Source organism: Lynx rufus, unplaced genomic scaffold (genome assembly GCF_022079265.1).
Source record: "Lynx rufus isolate CCGP_SWC_20201006 ecotype Redwood Valley unplaced genomic scaffold, mLynRuf1.p SCAF_4, whole genome shotgun sequence".
NCBI classification, from domain to species: domain Eukaryota; kingdom Metazoa; phylum Chordata; class Mammalia; order Carnivora; family Felidae; genus Lynx; species Lynx rufus.
Genome location: NW_025814856.1, coordinates 9,528,685 through 9,547,172, shown reverse-complemented (window position 1 = coordinate 9,547,172; position 18,488 = coordinate 9,528,685). Strand labels below are relative to the sequence as shown.

General features: G+C 47.4%; 1 protein-coding gene across 5 annotated transcripts in view; it reads left to right on the top strand.

The window, feature by feature from the left end:
* Positions 1-17,590, top strand: part of ADGRE3 (adhesion G protein-coupled receptor E3) — a 45,654-nt gene extending 28,064 nt beyond the window's left edge. For all 5 annotated transcript variants that reach the window (XM_047095085.1, XM_047095084.1, XM_047095087.1 and 2 more), the window contains 9 exons: positions 4,638-4,822; positions 7,209-7,376; positions 8,410-8,607; positions 8,906-9,141; positions 9,434-9,500; positions 9,915-10,006; positions 10,851-11,019; positions 12,297-12,392; positions 15,996-17,590. In XM_047095085.1, coding sequence (XP_046951041.1) covers positions 4,638-4,822; positions 7,209-7,376; positions 8,410-8,607; positions 8,906-9,141; positions 9,434-9,500; positions 9,915-10,006; positions 10,851-11,019; positions 12,297-12,392; positions 15,996-16,022 — 1,238 coding nt within the window. In that variant the 3' untranslated portion in view covers positions 16,023-17,590. The remainder of the gene's footprint in view (positions 1-4,637; positions 4,823-7,208; positions 7,377-8,409; positions 8,608-8,905; positions 9,142-9,433; positions 9,501-9,914; positions 10,007-10,850; positions 11,020-12,296; positions 12,393-15,995) is intronic.
* Positions 17,591-18,488: the final 898 nt, after the last annotated feature.

The window sequence follows — 18,488 nt, the reverse complement described above, 5'->3', positions numbered from 1 at the left end:
TCTGGTGTTTCAAGAGAAACCAAAAATCAGGTTGGTTGCATGAATACCTTCAATTTTTTTTTAATGTTTATTTATTTTTGAGAGAGAGAGAGAGACAGCGTGAGCAGGGGAGGGGCAGAAAGAGAGACCCAGAATCTGAAGCAGGCTCCGGGCTCTGAGCCGTCAGCACAGAACCCGACACAGGGCTCGAACTCACAAACCGTGAGATCGTGACCTGAGCCCAAGGGAGATGCTTAACCAACTGAGCCACCCAGGCGCCCCGAATACCTTCAGTTTTCTTTTCTTTTTTTTTAATTTTTTTTTCAACATTTATTTATTTTTGGGACAGAGAGAGACAGAGCATGAACGGGCGAGGGGCAGAGAGAGAGGGAGACACAGAATCGGAAACAGGCTCCAGGCTCTGAGCCATCAGCCCAGAGCCCGAGGCGGGGCTCGAACTCACGGACCGCGAGATCGTGACCTGGCTGAAGTCGGATGCTCAACCGACTGCGCCACCCAGGCGCCCCATACCTTCAGTTTTCAAATTTGGTCTTACGATAGCTGCCATGGCGTTATAACTGGTGTAACGTGATAAATGAGGTCTTAAAATCCCATCCTGTAAAGGTGGGTACAGCTGGTCTGTAATGTCAGCAAAAGTCCCAAAGGAAAGACAACAAAACGTGGACAACTAACCACATGCTGAACTGAGGAAGTGAGGCAATTAGTTCCTATTACTTCCTCTCCTCCCCCAAAAAGATAAACGCGTGAATCTGCCCCGTTCGAGAACGGGCCAGGCGGAGGATAGAAGCCAACCTCCAGCCACGTGATTCACACCGGCGTTGTCCCCAGGTTCTTCTGAAACTCACGATTTGTGGAGAGTATGCACGACTTCCCAGTGCAAGCCAGACGAAAACACATCTGTGGTCCCGCTTGCTCTTTAATCGCATCCTGGGGTCGTGGGGGGGTCAGGATTTCACATAGGAATTCAGAGACGACACAGCTCAGCCCACAATGGCTGCCTATGCTGAATTGTTTAAGTAAATTACACACATCGTAATGTGATTGCATGGGCCTCAAGGGGCCCCTGGCCTAGAGGTGCCCAGTACGGGACTATTCACCCTCCCCCAGTGATGCCCCATAGTCTCATCTCTGGACATTTGCATTATCTGTTCCTCTGCCAGGAATGCCAACCACCACTCCACTGGGTGAACTGTTACTCTTCAACACAGCCTAGCCCGCACCTCCTCCATGAGGCCTCCCAAGACTGCGCACTTCCATCACGGCACCAAAACCTGACCCTCCCTCCTCTACGTTCCCCCAGCATCTCGAACCTACCCCATCCTGGCATCTAACGTGTTGTGCTGTGTCTTGATTGACACGTCTTTGTCTCCCCCACTGTGCTGGAATCCCCATAAGGACCAAAATCATGAATGATTTCTTTCTATAGTCACCACGAGGGGCACATCACCTGGAGGACAGGGACAAATGTTCGCTGAATTAAATCCACATTTAGGGCGATGCCTCAACATTCCCAATGAGAGAAAAGAACCCATTGACAGATGTGTGACAAGCTCAGAGAGGGACATTTCTCTGTCCCTCAGGCTGTGTCTATTCTTTGTCATGGCAGCCATCCTGTGTCCAGTAGGGATGTTGAGCAGCAGCCTCTCCCCCACCTTGATTCACTAGACGTCAGTAGCCGTCACCCAGTGCGACAACCAAACATGCCTCCAGACATTGCCCAATGTCCCAAGAGGGGGCAGAATTGCCACTCCCCCCCCCGCCCCCGCCATCTGAGACATGCTCATCTAGAGCGACCTTATAAATGACCTTCAAAGAGCAACAACTTTAAGATCGAAGGGAGGTGTTACCAACTCGCCCCGAAGACACCCACCAGAGGTGAGCCGGGACTGTCCCAGGTAATTCGAGACAGACAGTCACATGACACCAGCTCCCCTGTAAAACATCTCAGAGAACAAACCCAGGCCACAGAGGCTGACCTTGGAAAAGTACAGCCACCGTTCTCTTTTCTGCTTGCGATTTTGCTCGTAACCAGAATACCTCTGCTCAAAACTAAGCCGTTTCCAAGCATAAGAGCAGGTGGACAGATCACCTGCCCGTCTTTTCCATCCACCTACCGCTGTTTCACTCTGACAAATGGAAAACTGTCATGAACTCAGAGAAACAGAAATGAATCGCTTCTGTTCCCTCAGGCAAGACCAGAGAAGCCTCAGTAGAGAAGCGTGTGAAGAATTTATTCGAACAGGAATTTATTTTACTGCAGAGCTACTAAGTGGCTAGTAAGGGACTTCTATCCAGAAACCTGTTAACCTGTTTCCAGTCCCTACAATTCTCACTCATCCACATAGATGGCCTCTGCGGCATGGACTTCTCTGCGGCTACAAAGAAAAAAGAAAACTTATGGACATGGGAATATGGTCATAGCTTCCTGTAACTCTGTATAACCCATACTGTAGCCCGTAATCCATTATATTCAGGCTAACTACAAATGCATTTGTTTTCTCCTTTTATATAAACAAGAGAAACTTATTTTCTCACAGTTCTGGAGGCTACAAGTCTGAGATCAAGGCGCAGGCAGGGTGGGTTTCTTCTGAGGCCTCTCTCCTTGGCAGATGGCCACCTTCTCTGTCTTCACACGGTCTTTTCCCTGTGAGTGCACGTCTCCGGTCTCTCTTTGCGTGTCCAGAGTTCTTCTTTACTCTTCAATGCGGCTCAGCTCTCACCCCCTCCGTGATGCCTCCCAGGATTGCCTATTTCCATCACGGCACCAAAGCCAGGTCCTCCCTCCTCTGGCCCCATCTTTATAAAGGCCCTGTCTTCAAACAGTCACATTCTGAAGGACTTGAACTTAATGAATTTGGAGGGTAGGGGGGACACAATTTGGCCCACCCTATTGATATATGCCATATACATGTCCTTCCACTGTATAATAGTTATAAATTCATGATATAAATATATCATGTGCATTTTGATTTTTAGCCTATTAAATAAAGTATGTTAAATTATGGCATTCTTTTGCTTAACATCCTTTAGTGCCTTTCCACTAGCTTAAAATAAAAGATCTTTTTTTTCTTTTAGAGAGAGAGAGAGAGAGAGTGGGGGGGGGGAAGGGCAGAGATAGAGAGAATCCCAAGCAGGCTCCACCCTGCCAGTGCAGAGCCCCACACAGGGCTCGAACCCATGAACCCTGAGATCATGACCTGAGCTGAAATCAAGAGTCAGCCACTTTTTTCTCCACCCAGCCGCCCCAACCACTGTCTTAAAATAAAAGCAAAAGCCCTCCTCAAGGCTTATAAGGCCCTGCAGGATCTGCCCCCATCACCCCTGCCCTCCCCCCTCCCCCCCACACACTCTCCACCCTACACACCCCTCTTCAGCCACACTGACCTCCTCCCTGTTCCCTGAACCAGCTGGGCACGTTCTCTTCTGTCGATGCCCACATGGCCCTCCCTGCCGTCACTCTGCTGTCTGAAAACTGTCTGAAATAGCATCCACCACATCTGCCTGTCCCCTCACCTCACTTAATTTTCTCCGTATGACCGATCATCCTGTGACATAGGCTTTTATTGGTTTGTTTATGTTTGTTTGCTTCTCTCCTGGACCAGAAAGTAAGATCCCTAAGAAGTGGTTTATCCTGTCCCCCACTGTATCTCCAGAATAGTGTCTGGAACATAGTAGGCATTCCATCAAAGAAAACTGAATATGTGAATAGATAGAGGTATGGGTATATTATGATCTCTTTTTTTTTCAATATTTATTTATTTTTGAGAGAGAGACAAAGACAGAGACAAGCAGGGGAGGAGCAGAGAGAGAGGGAGACACAGAATCCGAAGCAGGCTCCAGGCTCTGAGCTGTCAGCACAGAGCCCGACGTGGGGCTCGAGCCCACAAACCACAAGATCATGACCTGAGCCGAAGTCGGACACTCAACCGACTGAGCCTCCCAGGCTCCCCATATTATGATTTCTATATACACTATTTCCAGATCTGGTTTACGTATATAATATATGGAAGGAGATGATTACATTCATACATACAAAGAGATAGACATACGTGTAACCCAACTATTAACGGATTTCCTTAAGTCCAGTCTCAACATTATTCTTCATCCAAAAGGAATGCAAAGCAAATGCTCCAAGTCTTGAAAAATAAGCCAGTCTTTCTGGAAGTCTCCAGGAGGCAGCAGAGGAAGTGGAATGACACCACATAAGACCTACCCAACTTGCTGAGTTTCCTCCTCTTCGAGGCTGACCCACCTCTCTCCTCTCCTCCTCCCTCAAAATCCCATCAGCCTCTTCTTGGGCCCTCCCCCCAACTTTGATATCATTTTCTCCTAAGGCCAGCAGTGTCCTCTCTTACACAAATCAGCTTAACCTCTCTCGGTCCATCCAGTTCTTCCCCCAAGTTTTCCCCTATTCAGTCCAGAAAAAGGGTTCAGGGCCAAAAACACGAAGTCTGTGTCCGAGGTGGAAAAGGGAGAGACAGTGAGCATCTCTATTGCACTCGCACTCAGGTATGTGACTATGCGTGCACACGTATACCTGTGTATATGCACACGTGCGTGTGTGTGCGCGTGCATCATAGGTGTGGGGAAGGAACTGTGGCATTTTTTTTCAAACTCTCATTTCTCCGATTCCTCAGGTCCCACCGCAATTGCCTTTATTTCATACTCTTCTCTTGGAAACATCATAAACGCAACGTTCTTTGAAGAGGCAAATGGCAAAGACCGAGTTTACCTGAACTCTCAGGTAGTGAGTGCCGCTATTGGACCCGAAAGGAATACATCTCTCCCCAAGTCTGTGATTCTGAGTTTTCAGCACGTGAAGGTGGGTCAGAGCTGCTCTTTGAGCGTGCTTAGGGGGTCTTGGAGGTGGACCAAACAATGTGCACTCCCTCCCCGGTCTGGGCTTCTGGACTGCGCCGTCGAATACCAGGAGCCTCGTGAAACGTGGTGGGTCTGAATTGAGATTCAGAAGATGTAGTATTTCTGGATTTAAACTCGGTATTTCCAGAGTTTGAACCCGTCCTATGAAAACCACCATGCAAAGCAGCTCATTAATAATTTTTCGGGGGCTGCTGGCTGGCCCAGTCGGTGTAGCCTACGCCTCTTGATCTCGGGGCTGTGGGTCTGAACCCCACGTTCAGGGTAGAGATTACTTTTTTTTTTTTACATTTATTTATTTTTGAGAGACAGAGTGAGAGTGGAGGAGGGGCAGAGAGAGAAGGAGACACAGAATCCGAAACAGGCTCCAGGCTCTGAGCAAGCGTTCAGCACAGAGCCCGATGCAGGGCTCGAACCCACGGACCGTGAGATCATGACCTGAGCCGAAGTCAGACACTTAACCGGCTGAGCCACCCAGGCACCCCTCCTTTTTTTTTAATCTGAAAAAATAATAATAATAATTTGGGGGCGCCTGGGTGGCTCGGTTGGTTAAGCATAGGACTTGGAATTTTATTTTATTTTATTTTTGAATTTACATGCAAGTTAGCACAGAGTGCTGTAATGATTTTAGTAGATTCTAGTGATTCACCCCCCATGTATAACACCCAGTGCTCATCCCAACAAGTGTCTTCCCTAATGCCCCCTACCCATTTAGCCCACCCCGCCACCCACAACCCCTCCAGCCACCCTCAGTTGATTCTTTGTATTTAAGAGCCTCTTATGGGGCCGCCTGGGTGGCGCAGTCAGTTAAGCGTCCGACCTCGGCTCAGGTCGTGATCTCACAGTTCGTGAGCTCGAGCCCCGCATCGGTCTCTGTGCTGACAGCTCAGAGCCTGGAGCCTGTTTCAAATTCCATGTCTCCCTCTTTCTCTCTTCTCCCCCGCTCATGTTCTGTCTCCCTCTTCTCAAAAATAAATAAATGTAAAAAAAAAAAAAAGTTACTAAGACAGTAGATTTTAAGTCCTCACCACAAAATAAAAATTACAACTACGTGAGGTGATGGATGTTAATTAACTTTGTTGTGCGGCGTATGCATAGATCAAATAATTATGTTGAATACCTTACACTTACGTAATTTATATGTCAATTATATCTCAAGAAAGCTGGCAAAGATATATAAACTTATTTTTTAATTTTAAAGAAAATAAGAATTGAGGGGAAGAAAGTGGGGACATGTCGGTTTCGCCTACCCGAGGCCTAAAATCTAAGTGTGGAATTTTTGATATATGGCATCTAGAGATGGTCTAGCGAATTATCAAGGGAGATACAGCCTCCCAACAGGAGAACATTTGCCTCGTCTCCTTGGCCCCATGAAGTGATGCTCTGGAAACCCTTGGGAGAAAAAGAAGAGGTGGAAGGCTGATTCTGTTCTCTCTCTCCTGGCGACATTTCTTTCCTAAACTTCCCCGTCTCATTGCATGAGCAGTTGTTGCTTTATAAGGGGTCAGGGACAGAACTGGTATGAAGGCATCATGGAAATTTGCCTTCGGGAGTGTTTAGGAGAAAACTCTATGAGCCATAGATACTTGATTTTATTTTATTTTATTTTATTTTAAAGTTTATGTATTTATTTTGAGAGAGAGAGGGACAGAGAGAATCCCAAGCCGGCTCTGATGTCAACACAGAGCCCGACGTGGGCTCAAACTCACCAACCGTGAGATCAAGACCTGAGCCGGGATCAAGAGTCAAACGCTTAGGGGCGCCTGGGTGGCGCAGTCGGTTAAGCGTCCGACTTCAGCCAGGTCACGATCTCGCGGTCCGGGAGTTCGAGCCCCGCGTCAGGCTCTGGGCTGATGGCTCAGAGCCTGGAGCCTGTTTCCGATTCTGTGTCTCCCTCTCTCTCTGCCCCTCCCCCGTTCATGCTCTGTCTCTCTCTGTCCCAAAAATAAATAAAAAACGTTTAAAAAATTAAAAAAAAAAAAAAACAGTCAAACGCTTAACCCACGGAGCCATCCAGGCGCCCCTCTTTTATTTACTTTTGTTTGTTTGTTTGACTTCCTGGTGGCAGATAAAGTCCTGAAACCAATGACGTCCTGTAAAATTCTGGCCCCCCAGAGAGCCTTGATTTTGTTTCGTGTCACATGGAACCCGAACAGCGCTGCGACTATGGGAACAGGCGTCCTGGCAGGCGTCCTCTTCAGTTAGAATAAAAATCGCCTGAGTCACTTCTAAGCGGCCACGTGTCTGTTCGCTTGCCACCCCAGTGTAGACCCACACGCTGAGAGTTGTCCGTCCCAAGGAAGAACGTGACGAGCCCCTTCTGCTTTCAGATGAAGCCCAGCAGTGAAAAGGCCGTCTGCGTCTACTGGAAAAGCACGAACGAGGGCGGCCAGTGGTCCAGCGACGGCTGTTTCCTGATACAAGCAAACAAAAGTCACACCATATGCAACTCCACCCACCTGTCCAGTTTTGCTGTCCTCGTGGCCCTAACCAACCAGGTACAACGCGTACATTTAATTCCTCCAGCCAGCCCTGTGTCAGCCCCTCTGGGGGGATGATAAATACTCTTTAAAAAAATGGGAGGGGTGCCTGGGTGGCTCAGTCGGTTTGATTTCTGCTCAGGTCATGATCTCAGGGTCATGAGATCGAGTCCCACATCGCACTCCCCACCGGGAAGGCAGCCTACTTAGGATTCTCTCTCTCCCTCTCCCTGTGTCCCTTCCCTTCCCTCTAAAAGAGAGAGGCGGGGAGAGGGAGGGGGAGAGAGAAAGTTACCAACATGGATAACTGGGACTCAATCCCATTGGGTACTCCTGGGAGATATCCTAGAACATGCATTTCAGAGCCTTCCCACATAAAGGTGAGGGAGCTGGGATATTTATCCACCAATGCCGTAACTTGTATTGTTTGAGGGCAGCTTCTAGGGGTATTAACATCCTGGTACTTGTGACCCCTCTGGCATGTCCAGGCATGCTCCTGTGGCAGGAGAAATAGTCTCGGGCAGGGTCACTGGATTTTACAGAAAACGGCCAAAGGGCAGGTAGCAGAGAGGGTGAGGGGCCTCTGCGACACAGGGCTTCCTTTATCTCTTGAGTGCAAGACTTAGCCTAGCACATTCTTTCATTTCCACGTGAATCTGCTGTACAACATAGAGCCTATGGTTAACACAGTATTGTGCACTTAAAAACTTGTCAAGAGCGTCGATCTCGTGTTGTTTCTTACCCCAGAAAGAAAAAAGCAAGGGGGACACAGGATCGTGGAGGTGATGGATAGTTTATTACCTTGACTGTGGTGATGGCATCATAGGTCTGTGCCTATGCCCAAACTCATCAAAATGTGTGCATTCAACGTGTGCAATATTTTGTATGTTACGTATACCTCAGTAAAGCCGGGAAGAAGACGACTTAGTCTGACAGACGCTTCTTAAACTCTTATCAACTGGCTTCATGCCTATGTTTGGGATGCCGCATTCCAAAGGGGGGAAAATTAATCCTGGAGACTGACTGTGATGTCCTCCTCGGTGGGTCCCAGGAGGAGGATCCCGTGCTGGTTGTCATCACCTACGTGGGGCTGGGCCTCTCTCTGTTGTGCCTCCTCCTGGCAGCCCTCACCTTCCTCCTGTGCAAAGCCATCCAGAACACCAGCACCTCGCTCCACCTGCAGCTCTCGATCTGCCTCTTCCTGGCCCACCTGCTCTTCCTCACGGCCATCGACCAGACCAAGATCAAGGTACTGACACTGTCCCAGAGGACCCCCTGCCCTGAGCCACGGGATGCTCAGTTCGTGGAGCCCTGCTGCACTGATACCTTAACACAATATCGTTGGGCGACAGGGAGGCTGGAGGGGTAAATAGCCTATTTCACGTTGACTGATGAAGCAGAAGACAATCCTCTCTCAACAACTCGACTATATATATATATATATATATATATATATGAGTTCTCCCCGCTGGCAAGGTATGGGAGGGGTCCTGGGGCCACCCTCCTCCCTGACAGTCCCTCCTGGTGACTCCTTCCTCCTCCCCCAGCTGCTGTGCGCCATCATCGCGGGGACCTTACACTATCTCTACCTGGCCTCCTTCACCTGGATGCTGTTGGACGGTCTACACCTCTTCCTCACGGCACGCAACCTGATGGTGGTCAACTACTCCAGTGTGAGCAGGTTCATGAACAGACTCATGTTCCCTGTGGGCTATGGAGTCCCGGCTCTAATCGTGGCCATTTCTGCTGCATCCAGACCTTCCCTTTATGGAACACCCACCAGGTAAGTGCCAACTCCCACTGCCCCTATCTTCTCCAGCACAACTGTGGCCATCATAGAACCAATAGCGATTTAATTTCCCCCGAACATGATAGGCAGAGGAAAGGTCAGTGCCCACTCCAAAGACATCTCTCTGGTGGAATTTTGTGTTCCTTGAACTGTTTTTAAGTCCTTAGGATTTAATTATTTTAAATGTTCATTATGAAGTATTTAATCATTATATGTTATACATTCTAGTGATTCTTTATCCACAAAGGCCAATGTTCTCTTGACTCACTTCTCATCTCTCTCTTAGATGCTGGCTCCACACAGACAAAGGATTTGTATGGACCTTCCTGGGCCCCGTCTGCACCATCTTCTCCGTGAGTAACACGTGACATCAGAGCCTCCTGCCTGCCCAAGTGACGGTCATTCAAAGACCAGGTGTACCAGGAGGGTTACAGGCAGCGGGAGCAATCATTCCAGTTGGCCCAGGACTGATGAGAGACCCCCCCCCCCCCAGGATGCAGGAATTTCCATTGTAACAACAGGACTAACATGTTTCCTGAGACCTGGGACTTTCAGTGCTAAAATTTGGAGTTTCCACGTGAACTGCATCGAAGTGCTCGCCAGAGTCACAGGGCAAACACATGCCTGAGTCACAGGGTGGTTGGTCTAGTCTTCTAGGACTCCTACAAAAGACAAAGCTTCTTACCTGCCGAGTTAGGTGTTGGATGAGCTAGGAGGATGCTTACCAGATGTGGAGTGAATTTAACACGCCTGTGGGCTTTCTGCAGATTAATCTGGCCTTCTTTCTGATGACCTTCTGGATTGTGAGAAACAAGCTCTCCTCCCTCAACAGAGATGTGTCCACCCTCCAGAACACCAGGTGAGGATGAATCAGAGGAATATCCCCCATCCAGAGCATTATCCTCAGAGCTCCAAGGATCTGATGTCCAGAGAGAATGGACTTTGCCCTGATACACAGAGATTGCTTCCATGCCTTACATAGTAGGTCCTGAGAACATTTCTATCCTTTCAACACACTCAAAACATCACATAACAGTTCCCAGAACCCAGCGCACCCTTTCATGGTCATGCCTTCATGCGTTTTATGCCCCCTGCCTTCCCCTTCTCTTGCCCCATGTGAACGCAGGTTCATCAACCACATATCACTTCGTCTAAGAGTTTGGGAATGTCCTTTCCTTTCCTCAACTTTGCACAGAATCAGTAGCCTCTATTCTGGGCAAAGCACATTCTGGGTCAGGTCATGGAGAAGGTGGGGACAGGAACAGCCCTGGATGGGATCTGGGCAGAAGTACCTCACTTTGCAAATGTTATAAGTGATCATTTGTTTTTGTCTTGCCACCAGACTCTAAGGGCTGTGGAAACAGAAGTCTTGTCTTGGTTGTTCTGAATGCCCAAGCCCCAGCCTAGGGCCAGGGGCACAGAATGTTCTCGACAATGTCAGCTGAGCAAAATTAGGGGTCCTCCTGAAGCATCGTGACCTTTTTGAAACTCACATTCTGGAGTGTCACTACCATCCCTAGTCCTAGTCAAACTGTCATCCCTGACCCAAACACCATTTCTTTTTATGGAATCATTGACGATAAAGATCCAAGTTGGTCGCTACTCAGTAGGAAGCATCCGTGGAGTGGACTTGAAAACAGGTGGGGTGGGGAGGGGGCTGTTGCTCCCAGTGCATCACGAGCCTCCTCTCTCCTTCTACCCAGGATGCTGACATTCAAAGCGACGGCTCAGCTCCTCATCCTGGGCTGCACGTGGTGTCTGGGCGTCCTGCAGGTGGGGCCAGCTGCCCGCATCATGGCTTACGTCTTCACCATCATCAACAGCCTGCAGGGAGTGTTCATCTTCCTGGTGTACTGCCTCCTCAGCCAGCAGGTAAACACCAACCCCTTTTTTTATTGTCATAAAGTTAGGACATAGTGTAATGAACCCTTGAATCGTTTCAATCTATGTTCTCTGAATTTTCATATAAGCTGTGAGCCATGTGTAAACACTATCTATGTTCTCTCTGCTTCAAGATATTCTTGATTATAAGATACATGAATTTATTAACAGCTTTCAGAAAGTAAATAGTTGCTACATCAAGGAAATATGTTTTTCTTCAGTTTTCCCATTTGTAATAGTCAGCTATTGCCGTGTAACAAACGACCTCAAAAATCTCTGGAGCTGAAACACAAACGTTTGCTTTTCTCATTCTCAAGTCTGATTGAGGTTCAGCCGATCTTGTCTGGGCTCAGCGTGGCTTGGTTCTAGAATGTAGATTATGTTCAGGTCTTCTCCTTGAGACTCCTCCTGAGGCTTAGCGGAAAGTGAGAAGCTCCCTAGGATCTGTTCTTCTGATGACAATGGCAAAATCACAAGAAGACAAGTCCTGTTGGACAGGGGCCATTTCAAGCCTTGTGGTCCTGCTTGAATCACTTCCACTGATATTGCCTTGGCCAAAGAAAGTCATATGTCCAAGCCCAAAGTCAAGGGAAAAGAACCCTCTAGCCACCAGGAGGCTAAGACAGGGTGTAATACTGTGACAGAGGAGTGAATAATTGAAATCTCTAATGCAATCCACCACACCACTTACACACATGAATTCTTAATCGCATTTCCATGTGATGGGATAGTTTCCATACTAATACATTTTAATAGTTCTATGACGGCATTAAATAATAAGTTAATCTTTCCAACATGTTATTATGAACATTTTCAAACACACAAAAAGGTTAAAACAATTATGCAATGGACACATATATACCAATCACTTCAATTATCTTTGTGCTATATTTGTTTTGCCACATTGTCTGTCTACATATCCATTCTTTTACCCATTCTCCACCACTAAGTCCCTGGTAACCCCTATTCTACTTTGTGGCTCAATTACTTAGACTATTATAAGGATCTCAGGTATGTGGAACCAGACGATATTTGTCCTTTGTTCCAGGCTTATTTCACTGAGCGTAATGCCTTCAAGGTCCATCCACGTTGCAGCCTGTATCAGAATACCATTCCTTTTTAAGGCTCAATGAATAATATTTCATTGTCCATATATGCCACGTGTTGTTGAAGTTTTTTAAAACTTGTTCTATTCCTGACTCACTGGTTTCTCTCTTCACCCACCAATGTTAACAGAAACCATTCCAGTCTTGTCTTTGATATTCCAGGTCCGAAAATGGTTCAGAGAGATCATGAAATCTAAACCTGAGTCTGAGACTTACACACTTTCCACCAGGTTTGGCGCAAACTCAAGACCCAGTGAGGTAAGAGGACTTGTGATTTATTCTAATGTTTCCTCCCTTGACACCCAAAACCCCCTCTCCGTGTCTTAGTATGAGGTCCCTTCCCTGGAGGGTATGACGGAGAGCTCTTTTCCTGATGACCTGGTTTGCATTTCTCATTCTTACCGTATCGTTCCTCAGTTGACCCTTCCCTGATTGCTGACAGTGCTTAAGCTGGCTTGTGTATATATTCTCATCATACAAACGAGTAAGGGTCAAACGTGTCACCAGCATAACTACCATCTAACGTAGAATCCTTGGGGGGGAGGCTTAGAATCACAGACATAGAGCATTGGTCATCATCCTCTGAATCCTGCTATCCCTTGGAGAGGTGGACGTAAGCCCAGTGGTGTTGGCAGAAAGGGCTCCAGGAGAGACACCTCACCCCAGCTGCTCTACATAATTATAGGAGAGGAGCATACGGAATAATGGGACCTTCCAGGGAGAGGAAATGGTCTTGTTAGAAAGAGGACCTCCATGGAACTTGATAGCTGGTCTTCAACTGTTCCTCTATTGATTTAACTCAGACTCGATGCACCAAGGAATGAGTTTCCAGCACTACCTTGGACCTCTCTGTAGCTGTCCCTTATTTGCCTTTTTGGAGAAATGAGAGAACATACTTCTCCAAGAAGGCATGCCCCTAGATAGGCAAGAAGGGCTCCAAAACTTGTAATCCAAAAAATTTTTCCCAGTCTCATTTGTATGCTCCCATACACCCACCACATCTGCTAGCCAAGGAGCCTTCGAATGTGCTGTTTTTAAAATAAACAGAATTGAGACACATAGTTTTCCACATTCTTTGAGCTAATATGTGATATTCTCAGCACTGGAAATATTGAGTCACTAAAGAAGCATCTATCCCTAACTGGAGGCGAATTCATTCAAAATCTCTCCAAAAGGTCTAAAAGGAAAACAAGACCAAAAAAAAAAAAATCTTAGGGCAAGTCAAGTGATCAGAAAACAAAACAAAACTGTGAGTATCAGATTTAAATCATTCCCAATGAGAGTAAAATTGTAAAAGGGACTGACTGCTGGCTGTGACCATTAAAAGACTTCCTTGATAATCCAGAATAATTTTCAAAGCTTCCAGCACTCCAGTAACTGGTTTCCTACAATAAATAAGGAATTTTTTTATTATTATTGTTCTGTAACATTGTGTAAATTGAGTAAGATGAGTGTATCTTTGAAAGGGGAATATATAGAGGGGAATATATATATATATGGGAATATATATATATATATATATATTAGCTCCCTGTAGGAAATACATTCACTTTAATTAAAAGAATCTCTGAAGCTTTTACTTTTCTAGGCACAGAGTATGATTAAAAAGCTAAGGAAAAAAAAATCCAGGGCGCCTGAGTGGCTCAGTCAGTTGAGTGTCTGACTCTTGATTTCGGCTCTGGTCATGATCCCTGGGTTGTGGGTTTGAGCCCTGTGCTAAGTGTGGAGCCTGCTTAAGGTTCTCTCTCTCTCTCTCTCTCTCTCTCTCTCTCTCTCCCCCTTTGCCCTGCTCATGCACTCTCTCTAAAACAAATTTTTTTTTAAATCCTTCCTCTTTCTCCATGGACAAATTTGCCCTTGGGTTAAATTCCTAGCTGTGCTCTCTAGAAACTTGCTAACGTTGGAAGGTCAGTTCTGCAACCAGGCAATATTGTTTGTGGAAAAAGTCATGTCTGACTAGACAGAGAGTTCTGTGAATGAACCGTAAATAACAGGAGGGAAATGGTAGCTTTGGACTTCCTGCATACAATGACTCATATAACAAGGCCAGGAACCCCTGTCCTCACTGGCTGCTACAGGAGGTATCGCTTTTCTCGTGCAGCTTTTAAACCAGGCTGTAACTTGTAGGTGGTAAACGTGATATTTGTTGAGTTCTACAACATGTCAAGGTGCTGCAGTGGGCAAGAGACATACAAAAGGAAAAAGACGTCGGGCGCCTGGGTGGTCAGTCGGTTGAGTGTCCGACTTCAGCTCAGGTCAAAGCATCTGACTCTTGATTTCAGCTCAGGTCGTGATCCCAGATTCATGAGATCGAGCCCCTATTGGGCTCTGTGCTGACAGGGCAGAGCCTGCTTGAGATTCTCTGTCTCTCTCTCTCTCTCTCTCTCTCAGCCTCTCCCCCCTCTCAACATAAGTAAATAAACATCTTTTTAAAACTAAAAAAAAAAAAAAAGAATTCTTCATTTGGGATTTTTTAATTCTCCCACTTCTTAAAATTTTTTTTAATGTTTGTTTATTTTTGAGAGAAAGAGAGAGAGCGAGCATGAGCAGGAGAGGGGCAGAGAGAGAGGGAGACACAGAATCCGAAGCAGGCTCCAGGCTCTGAGCTGTCAGCACAGAGCCCGACGCGGGGCTCGAACTCACGGACCGTGAGATCGTGACCTGAGCTGAAGTCGGACGCTTAACCGACTGAGCCACCCAGGCGCCCCAAGAAGTCCTCCCATTTAGGCTGAAGAAGGCCACACCTGTCCTAAGATTCCAAAATGCTAGGCGATCATGTCATTCTTTCCTGCCGGATGGAGCTCTTATCGCCAAGGACTTGCTAACAGGCTCTGAAAAAGCCACAATCACCCAGTTTTTGACCAGTTCGATCCAGTTCAGACACCAGGCTAACCATCCAGATGACCTCAACATCATTTCCATCCAACTGTGATTTTTAAAAAAAGCCCACCTAGGGGCGTCTGGGTGGCTCAGTCGGTTGGGCATCCGACCTCAGCTCAGGTCGTGATCTCACAGTTCGTGGGTTCGAGCCCCCCGTCGGGCTCTGTGCTGACAGCCCAGAGCCTGGAGCCTGCTTCCGATTCTGTGTCTCCCTCTCTCTCTGTACTTCCCTGCTCATGCTCTGTCTCTCTCAAAAATGAATTAAATGTTAAAAGAATTTAAACACACACACACACACACCTACCGGCACCATGACAGATCCAACTGTGTCCACGTGGGGGAAGAAAAGAGGTGGCACTTTGATTCCTAGAAGCCCCCTCCCCCTTGCCTGAAAAACCCCCACGTCAGCTTTGCTTACCAGCCCCTTAATTAGCCTAACCCCATAAAACCCTGACCATGAGACCTAACCAGGGAGAAGGTGCCTTTAGAACATGAGCTCCCTGGGGTGCCTGGGTGGCTCAGTCAGTTGAGCGCCCGAATCTTGGCTTCGGCTCAGGTCATGACGTCATGGGATTGAGCCCCATTTCAGGCTCTGTCCTGAGCGTGGAGTCTGCTTGAGGTTCCCTCCCCCCACCTCTCTCTCTCTCTCTCTCTGCCTCTCCCCCCCCAAAAAATTTAAAAAAAAAAGATTAATTTTTAAAATAAATTTTTAAAAAAGAACACAAGCTCCCCGTCTCTGTTCTCTGGCCATTGAATAAATTACCAGCTTACCATCAAATACTGTTTTGGTATTTGGCCATTCGACAAATGGTATATTGAGGAGGCAAGGGACCTACCACTTAAGTAACACTGCCTTTAACCCACTTCTGCACTTTCTTTCTGTTTTATTGGTGGGGGTGGGGGTGGGGGTGATGGTTGCTTTGTTCTGTTTCATCCTTAGTCTACCTTTAATCTAAACGTCTTTTGCTTGTTGGGGGAGGGGGGGGGGGGTTTTCCCAGAGCAACTGAAGAGAAAATATTCGAACTAGAACATTCGACCCCACATGGAAAGTCACAGCCACGGATTTGGTTGGCATCGTGAAGAACAGAGCTGGAGACCAGGGGGACCATTACTTTGACCTCCTTGGAGAGGAAATGTTCAGCCTTTACTTCCTGAAGTGTTTGTTCTGCGTAACGGGCCCCCAGTAAATGGGTGTTGCATTGGGTTTCTCTTCACTGTCATGGGCTCAGCCAGTGCTTGTCGCTGGGGACCCCAATCATGACCATTGCAAATAGTCCCTGGACGTTTTATAAACAAGGAAGGCCCCTTTAAAGGCCTTTCCTCAAATTCTTACACGCATTCGTCCTAACCTTGCTCTTGAAACTCATCCAGTCCTTCAGACCCTCAGCTTCTCCCAAACTGTCAGTTGTACCTCCTTTCTTATCCAGGCTAAAGCTCATGGTCAACCATGTCGAAAGATTTTCTCCCCTAATCGTGACACCTTACTCCCTCATTCTGATTCCATTCTGATTCCGGGGAACACCTTGATCCAGGACCAGTCCAACAATGGCAGTCACTACAGATTGCTAACTCAGCAGCCGTCACCATATCATATGCTCCTTATCAACACAACCTTGGTAATTTGCAGGTGTGGGACAGCAGTGTGCCTGGACGCAGGGGGCCAGCTGAGACTGGTCCGAGCCCAGGTATTCTCAACCAGAGGTGATTCCCCACCCCCATAGGACAGTTGACAAAGTCTGGAGGCCATTTTTTGTTGTCAGGACTGGGGAAAGGCAGGGGAATGCTACTGGCATGTATGTGGTAAAGGGCAGGGATGATGCTAAACGTCCCATAATGAACAAGACAGCCCCCACATCCACACAACCAAGGATTATCAATCCCTAAATGTCAGTAGCGCTGAGGTCAAGAAACCCCAGCCTAAACTAGCCGTAGCGATTGTGTTCCCATCTGCTAGAGACTGGTTTTGGATGGGTGCGTCTGGACCAGTTCTGGGCAATGAGATATAAGAAACACCTACTGGAAAATACTTCTTCTCCTTGATAGAAACAAAGACAAATTCAAGGGCAGCCTTCCCGTGACGTCCTGGTTTGGGCTGCTACACGACCCTATTGCTAAGCCACTTTGGGTCGGGTAATGTTATTTGGAGTCCAAAGCATCCTTCCTTGTGAACAAACCACTTCTCCATCAGGGCGGTGAGATCCCAGAATCACTCGGTTTGGAGTCATTACAAATACGTGCTTTCTGATATACACCAGACTCGCCATGCTACCCGGAATTTGTTCTTCCTGTCCGTAGTCCGCTTCCCCCCAAGAAAAGCTGTAGCTTTTCACTTCCTTCCTCTGCACCCATCACCGTTCCCCTTACATGAGGCAGGAGACCTTGTCGACTCCTTCAGAGATAACAAACACCAGCTGACAGGAACTACCCCAACTTCCTGACGTCCTTTACAAATACATCCACATCCATGCCTACCCTTGCTTCCTTCCCTCACTGGTGCCCTTCGTCCCTTCTTCCATTCTTCCACAACAGCACAGGGATCCCTCCTCTGGTTCAAGGCTAACCCCTCCCTCTGTGCTTTGCTTATCCCCTCCGGCCTCTCTGGGGACTTTTCTCCACTGATATCTCCTCTCTCTGTCTTGAGTCTCCCACCTCTCCGACCTCCTGTCTCCTGGTTCTTCCCCCAGCGGTATTTAAATGTACTAAAGGGGCCGCTGGGTGGTTCAGTCGGTTAAAGCATCCAACTGTTGGTTTCAGCTCAGGTCATGATTGCGCAGTTGAGGAGTTTGCGCCCCACATCGGGCTCTGTGCTGACGGTGTGGAATCTGCTTGGGATTCTCTCTCTCTCCCTCTTTCTCTCTGCACCCCCCCCCACTCTCTCTTTCTCAAAATAAATAAATAAGCTTTAATAAAGAAAGAAACTAAAAAGAGGTTAGCAAACTTTTTCTGCCAATGGCCAAATAAATATTTTAGACTTTTCAGGATCTGTGTGTGTGTGTGTGTGTGTGTGTGTGTGTTTATTAGAAATATAAAAACCATTTCTAACTCACTGGCCATACAAAAACAGGCTGCACTCAGGATTTGACAGCCCCCCCCCACCAAGCTATAATTTGCTGGCCCTTGTGCTAAAGGAAGAGAAATGGTAGAATCTAGGAAAATGGCCACTTGTACATTTCTCAACTCCTCTCCATCTCCTACACTAATGTATCTGCTTCTTTAAACCCAGAGTCTGCTGGGACCAATGGCATCTGGGTAGAGATGAGGGTGGTGTCTCTAGGGGAATCCCCAAAGGGAAATCTGGGGGTGAAATGTCTCCCCCATGCACCAGGTGGAGAGTCCCAAGATAAGCTGAAGAACACTCCAGGCTGAAGATCAGACACTGCCCATCCCAGGAAGAGTCTGGCCCACAGGGGTCCAGGGATAGGCCCGCATCACTCCCATGTGTGTGTGTCTGTGTGTGTGTATGCGTGTGTGTG